Source organism: Penaeus vannamei, chromosome 25, assembly GCF_042767895.1.
Source record: "Penaeus vannamei isolate JL-2024 chromosome 25, ASM4276789v1, whole genome shotgun sequence".
NCBI lineage: Eukaryota > Metazoa > Arthropoda > Malacostraca > Decapoda > Penaeidae > Penaeus > Penaeus vannamei.
In genome coordinates this window covers 27,930,611-27,938,110 of record NC_091573.1, presented here as the reverse complement: position 1 = coordinate 27,938,110, position 7,500 = coordinate 27,930,611, and the positions used below count along the sequence as shown (strand labels likewise).

Sequence of the window (7,500 nt, the reverse complement as noted above, 5' to 3'; positions counted from 1 at the left end):
CCTAACTCGTTTAGATAACCCTTAAAGGGCTGTATTTCCGCTGTATTATTATCCTAATATTTTTGTTTTCTAATGATTACACAATTTCTTCCCCTTTGCACCCCCTACTACGCTCTTCTTTCTCACTCTATCTCTTCTTCTAATTTTCTTTTTTTCCCCCAATCTCTCACCTTCCATCCTTCCCTCCCTTCCTACCTCCCTACTTCCCCCACTCTCACCTTCCCTCCTATCCGTTCCTCCTCTCTCACCTTCCCTTCTCCCCTCTCTCACCTTCACTTCTCCCCTCCCTTCCTCCCTCCTTCCCTCCCTTCCTCCTTCCCTGCATTCCTCCCTTCCTCCCTCCCTACCTCCTCCCTTCCCTCCCTCCCTACCTCCTCCCTTCCTCCCTCCCTCCTTCCCTGCATTCCTCCCTCCCTCCTTCCCTGCATTCCTCCCTACCTCCTCCCTTCCCTCCCTCCCAACCTCCTCCCTTCCTCCCTTCCTCCCTCCCCACCTTCCCTCCCTTTCTCCCTTCCTGCCCCCCCTTCCCTCCCTTCCTCCCTCCCTCCTTCACTCCCTCAAACAGGGCCGCCTCAAGCACAACTGCGGCGGCGTCGTCATAGCAGAAGACTACGTACTAACGGCGGCACACTGCTTCAAGATTCACGGTTCATCCAGCTACGTGGTTCGCGTTGGTGACTACAAGATGAACGCCAGGGAGGACGCGCAGGAGGTAAATACACATAGAAACATGCAGAACACGTACACACACGTACAGGCATGTTTAGGCAAACGTACAGACCCCTCACGTATGCATGTAGATGTACAGGTGAACAGTAGGTGTTCCTATGAAGACTAGCATAACAACAGCAGACTTTTCCGCATAACAGAGGTGTCAGAACCTGATGAATATCTTTTTTTTGGTATATTTTTTTCTTAGATTTATTAAATGTCATTATATGGGTATCTTTTTTCATCTTCTAATCATTCCTTAACCATGTTTACAAAACTTTTCATTTCTCAACAGGACTTCCAGATCGAAAAGCTTTGGGTTCATGACGAGTTCGACACGACCGTGGAATTCAACAACGACATCGCCGTTCTGAAGGTGGCCAGGAAGAACGGAAGAGGAATAAGGTGATGAGAGGAGGAGGGAGAGAGAGGGAAGAGAGGGAGAGGGGAGGAGGGGGGAAGGAGGAAGACAGGGAGAGGGGGAGGGAGGGAAGGAGGAAGACAGGGAGAGGGGGAGGGAGGGAAGGAGGAAGAGATGGAGAGGGAGGGGGAAGGAGGGAGAGAGGGAGAGGGAAAGGCGAGAGGGAGGGAGAGGGAGAGGGGGCAGAAAGAGGGAGAACAGCAGAGGTATAAAGTGACGTTCAGAGGACAATAGTTTCCTGACATGCATATTTTTTTTAGCTTTCGAGGAAGTCTGTCGAATAATCGAATGATCATTGTCATTCGAGTCGCTTAGATAATAATATTTTTTATTTCCATTTTTAAGAAATTATCTGGATAACATGCTGTTTCTTTATTTCTTAAAAAAAAAGAAATTCAGAACAGCATAAAGAGATTAATGTCTTCTTAAACCAGTCATCACGAATACCAAAGATAAATGATTCAAGTGATTCCCAAATCCTTTCAGAAATAGGCTATAGAATATACCATAATGATTCCAAATACATTTTAGCCGATAACTGCTTCCCAGTTTATGATTAAAAAGAAATGATTTTTAATATATGAATCACTTTTTTTCTAAGAGGCCAATAGTTTCAAATTGCTATCATTATCATATTCCCGGTGGAAAAGGTCTCAAAAGAACTCAAAAAGATTAACAGATAGATGACTCCCCGACTGCCTCTTCTCACAGGTTCGGCAGGAGCGTGCAGCCCGTGTGTCTTCCTGAGGAGAACGCTCGCTACACGTCCCTCTCTGGCTGCAGTATCTCCGGCTGGGGGACGACGTCGGAGAGAGCGCCGCCCATCCCGCAGGTGAGAGATGTCCTTTTGCCCTCCTCTCCGCTGAGACGCTGGTCACTTAGAAGGTTTATTTGCCCTGTTTTAGATAGTAGATTTGGTTTATTTGTCCTGCTTTAGATCGTAGAGTTGGTTTATTCTGTGTTTTATGATCGTATAATTGTCTTAGTTTTCGAGATTTATTATCAATGTTTACCATCTGTTATCTATGTCCTCTGACCGTACCGGCGGCCATTTCCCTCCACCAGAACATCCCGAGGTCAGGCGAGGTGCAGGTGTACGACATGTCGGTATGCACGGGCCCGGACAGGTACGGCCAATTCGAGGTCACTTCGGGCATGGTGTGCGCCGGCCACCTCGACGGCCGAATCGACACGTGCACGGGCGACTCCGGAGGCCCTCTCACGTGCGTGTCGAACGGGCGGCACGTGCTGTACGGCATCACGTCCTGGGGCAAGGGGTGCGGGCGCAGAGGGCAGCCGGGCATGTACACCAAGATCACCAAGTTCCTACGCTGGATCCACGACATCGTTGTGTGAGCGAGGAAAGGGTTCTGACGCTCGAGGTTCTTCTGCGAGGTTCTTCTCCGGATCTCTTCGAGTGGCGCTCAGAAAGACGGGAAAGGCGACCCTTGTTGGGGGAGGACGCTTGGCGCTGGCGAAGGACTAGGGTGTTTGAGGTGTTCCCGTGTGACGAAGCAAAGCTAGACTTTGATCCTGAATATTGTGAAGGATGAAGAACCATGTATACTTTAAGTTAGCGAGTGGTTGGCCTTGTATATGGGAGCGTTATAACAACACCAGAACATTGTGATACGATTAGTTCAAATGTGAACAAAGTAGCATTCTTTACTAAATAACTATGCTGAAAAAATGTGTAATGTGGAGACGGTGCATTAAGAAATAAACTTTACTAGTGAAATACAGACCGCAAATGTACCACCATAATGTGCAATGAGTGTTGTAAATCCCTTATGGTGTACTCTAAAGATATCCCAGTATTATGATGCATTAGCGAACATGGGCATTTAAAAGCAGCGACTGAAGACTAGACGTGGAACTAAATAATATTTCTGTTTCTTTTGAAGTGGTGACAAGTTACCTTCTCTTTGACACCACGAAGAAATCTTACTATTTTTAGATCACCGGTTCTCCTCCTTCCGCGATAGAAATTACGAAATACATGAGTGAAATGAACACTAAGTGCCCGCGAGTTCTCGTCATGTATCGGCCAGTACAGAGAGTATGTGACGTTACTCCTTATATCCTGTTGGTTACTCTTTAACAGCTCATTCCTCCGGCAATCCATTCTTCTACGTCTCGACAGGAACTGTTGTGCGTGGAATACTCTTCTGATGTCATTCATAACATCATTGTGAACGTGTACCTTGGTGTTTGTTTGTCTTCTTCCTCTAAACGACGCTTGGATATATATATGTGTATGCGGCGTTCATCGCGTGTGTTTATTTATGAACACGTCGTTGCAATATAGACAACAGGGAGACTTTAGGTCGAAGGTTGTTTTCGTTTATACTGTTTGTTTTAGTCTCTCTCTCTCTATCTATCTATCTCTCATCTTCTTTGACTCACTCATATATAATTTAAGCATCTTGTTCCAGATTTCTGTGATTTCAGTCTTTCTTCAATGTCTTTCAAAGTTGGTCATATATTTATCATTTGTGTAGGATCTTAATTTACGCGCGGATTAATTATACATCGTATATTTAATGCTCATCCTTCCTTTATTTACGTGCTGTCTTTTGTCTGTGGATAAAATCAAACTGAATAACTGTCATTTCTTGGTTTAGGAAAACAGATTGATTTATCCTTCAAGTATTCTCAGAAAAATGTAGTAGTGGAAATACAGACTTTGTTATTACCAATTCTTGTCTTATCATGATTAATTTTCACGATATCAAGCAATACACATGTTTCATTTTTATATGTAATGGAAAAGCTATGTGTCATATAGCTGCCAAAGAATGCATTTTCTGTGTGTTTTATTATTACTTTTTTAAAGTTCGGTACACATTTTGTACACATTTTGTCTCAGTTGTATGTGAAAGAAAGAAATATAATGATACCTTTTTAATCGAAGAGAAAAAATAATTATTCGTCTTGATACTGAAGACGACATAATGAAGAAATTTTCTTTGAATGTTTTAGAAAGAGAATGTGATTCTGTCAATCATAATTATGACGAATATATCTTAGAATGTTTTAGAAAAAGAAGCGATTTTTTAATGATGGTTTGTTCCGTTATGACTCAGGATGTTGTTGGGCATTTGTTCATGCTGATGTTCTGCGTGTTAATGATAACACTTGCAGAACACCATTTCTTTGTTATTGTTAAACTCACTGTCATGATGGACACGGTGTTGCCATCACGTAGGTTTAAGATTTTTGTTATAACGAATCGAACCCCGAGTTGTTTATTTGTTTTAATAAACATGAACATTTCTTTTTATTCAGTTTCTTTTCTTTCCTTGAGGTTTGTCTTTTATACTGAGATGGGAAAGATGCAACGGCACTGAATTTTTCAGGTTACATATTCAATTAAATGTTGATGTTAGAATGATAATAACGATAAGAATTATTATCAGTATTATTTTCATGATAATAATAATAATGATAATAACAGATAATAATATTTATGATAACAAAAACATCATTGGTAATGCTTAAGATGATATTAAAGATAACAGTAATTTTTTTTATTTATAAGGAATAATTCACATTGCAATACCATACAACCAATAAATAACACCAGATAGGAGTGATGAACAAAAAAAAAATCAACCCCGAGATTTCTCTTGCTTTTACTTATCTTACATAAAACAATTTTCTTGTCTCAGTCAAAAACAAATAATATTTTCTTGTTTTACAGATGAAATCGTCATTATAAAAATATCTCATCTCGCACACGTTTTTTTTTATCGCGGATGAAAAGATGAAAAAGAATATATTTCACAGATATAAATAAACTCATTTACCAACAATGTTAAAAAAGACTGAAAATCAATAATAATTACGTTAATAAAGAAGCTAATTTTTGAGGTTGCTGATTATTACTGTAATGACGATGACTATGATAATGATCATCATAGAAAACATGCCTGATATTTAATTAGGATAAAAGATAATAATCCTGACATTAATGATAGTGATAATGAGAATGACAATGATGCAGATGATAGTACTAATAATGGTAATGTAAACTTGGATGAAAATGAATATGATAATAGCGTTTATGATGATGATAAAACAATAATAATATTAGCAATAATAATGATGATAATGATAATAATGATAATAATGATAATAATAATAATAACAATAATAATCAAAATAATAATAATATAGTAATGACAACTGGACAATAATGAAAATAACAACAACGAAAATAATCATTATTATCAATATTACTAATGCTATTATCGTGACTATGAACATGGTGATAATAATAATGATAATAATATAATAGTAATGGTAATGGTGATGATAACAGTAGTTCTAGCATTAGTTGTAGTGGCAGCACCAGCAATAGTTGTGGTAACTATGATAAAAATAATAATAAAAATGATAATAATGATAGCAATGATTAATAACAATAATAATGTCATTAATATTAATTGTTATTGTTATTTCTATCATTATTATCATCAACAGTAATGGTAGTAGTAGCAGAACCATTATTATCATTATTATTATTATTATCAAATCTATTATCAACATTATTATTATCGTTATCATTGTTATTATACATCATTGTAACAATAATATTCAAATGGATGATAATGAAAATAATAATGATTATGTCAGCAATAACAAACATAATAATAATGAAAACTATTATTAAAATAATCACGATAAACTTACGGACAGTGATGTATTGTACTGCCACTGTCACTACCTTTCACTGTTTCGAAAGAGGTTCATTTTGGGGGTTTTCTTAATTAGATTTGTTTAATGTTTTGGAGACCGGTTTTTTATTGTCGGTAAGTTGATCATGATCATAATTAATATTCTCTATTTTCTTATAATTATTTTTGAAGAAATCTGCCCTTCCCTTCCCTCCCCCCCTATTCCCTATCTTCTATTTATAATACAAAGCAAAGGAGTTCAATATACAAAAAATACAATTCAAAAGGTTGAGCGAAGACTAGATAATGAGACCGCGTGTTTTCAGACACTTTCTGTCACTTTTTCGGTCACTTTCAGGCACTTTCATGGTCACTTTCAGACACATTTTCGGTCACTTTCAGTCACATTTTCGTTCGCTTTAAGGCACTTTTTACGATCACATTTTCAGTCATTTCATCGGTCATTCCCAAGCACTCTCCCACTCATGTTTAGCTTTCGGAAAGTTTTAAGTTCTAGCTGCTTTCAGTCACGTCTTTCAAACACAGCAACCTTCTGACATCCATCAAAATCAATTTCAGCAACGGTGGAAGCCACTTTCAGCCGCTTTCAGACACTTTTTCCGGCCAATCTTCAACGACTTTTCAGAACCACTTTCAGCCGCTGTCAGTCGCTTCACCAGTCACTCGAAAACTAGAATTCCCTTGCCGGCTTGGCTGAAGGGGGGGGGGGACTCCATATCGTCCTGAAGTCCTTTCAGGCGATGTGCAGCAGCTCCGAGGAGTAGTAGTCGTAGTCCGGGATCTCGTCGCTGAAGTATCTGCTGAAAGAAGGCGGAAGGTTAGTTACTTAATTCAGAAAAGATAAAAAAATATAATCTAAATCCGTACGCGCATACCTATGTAAATGCGCACATACCAAACACACACACATATACAGACACAGACACAGACACAGACACACACACACACACACACACACACACACACACCAAACACACACACATATACAGACACAGACACAGACACAAACACACACACACACAAACACACAAACACACAAACACACACACACACATACAACAACAACAACAGCAACAATAACAACATGTGTGTACGTGTGTTTATAACCATACACACATACCCGCGTGCATAAATATATGTAAATAACATACGTACATATACTTAATTCATAAAAGAAAAAATATACTCTAAATCCGTACACGCATACATATGTAAATACGCACATACCAAACACACACACACACACACACACAGACACACACACACACACACGCACACACACACACACACACACACACACACACACACACACACACATACACACACAACAACAACAACAGCAACAATAACAACAACATGTGTGTGTACGTGTGTTTATAACCATACACACATACCCGCGTGCATAAATATATGTAAATAACATACGTACATATACTTAATTCATAAAAGAAAAAATATACTCTAAGTACACGCATACATATGTAAATACATACATACAAAACACACACACACACACACACACACACACACACACACACACACACACACACACACACACACACACACACACACACACACACACAAACACAACAACAACATCACGTGTGTGTACGTGTGTTTATAACCATACATACATACCCGCGTGCATTAATATATGTAAATAAACAT

The 7,500-nt window shown here is 38.9% G+C and overlaps 2 protein-coding genes across 6 annotated transcripts in view; one reads left to right on the top strand and one right to left on the bottom strand.

The window, feature by feature from the left end:
• LOC113804116 (uncharacterized) overlaps positions 1–4,415 on the top strand; it is a 139,313-nt gene extending 134,898 nt beyond the window's left edge. For all 4 annotated transcript variants that reach the window (XM_027354953.2, XM_027354951.2, XM_027354952.2 and 1 more), the window contains 4 exons: positions 566–712; positions 1,007–1,116; positions 1,844–1,964; positions 2,198–4,415. In XM_027354953.2, the coding sequence (XP_027210754.2) occupies positions 566–712; positions 1,007–1,116; positions 1,844–1,964; positions 2,198–2,488 (669 nt within the window). In that variant the 3' untranslated portion in view covers positions 2,489–4,415. The remainder of the gene's footprint in view (positions 1–565; positions 713–1,006; positions 1,117–1,843; positions 1,965–2,197) is intronic.
• A 120-nt stretch (positions 4,416–4,535) lies between these two features.
• LOC113804122 (transcription factor 21) overlaps positions 4,536–7,500 on the bottom strand; it is a 22,169-nt gene continuing 19,204 nt past the window's right edge. Inside the window, exon 5 of one of the 2 annotated variants that reach the window (XM_070139367.1) lies at positions 4,536–6,632. In XM_070139367.1, coding sequence (XP_069995468.1) covers positions 6,566–6,632 — 67 coding nt within the window. In that variant the 3' untranslated portion in view covers positions 4,536–6,565. The remainder of the gene's footprint in view (positions 6,633–7,500) is intronic. The other variant, XM_070139368.1, reaches the window with a different exon arrangement.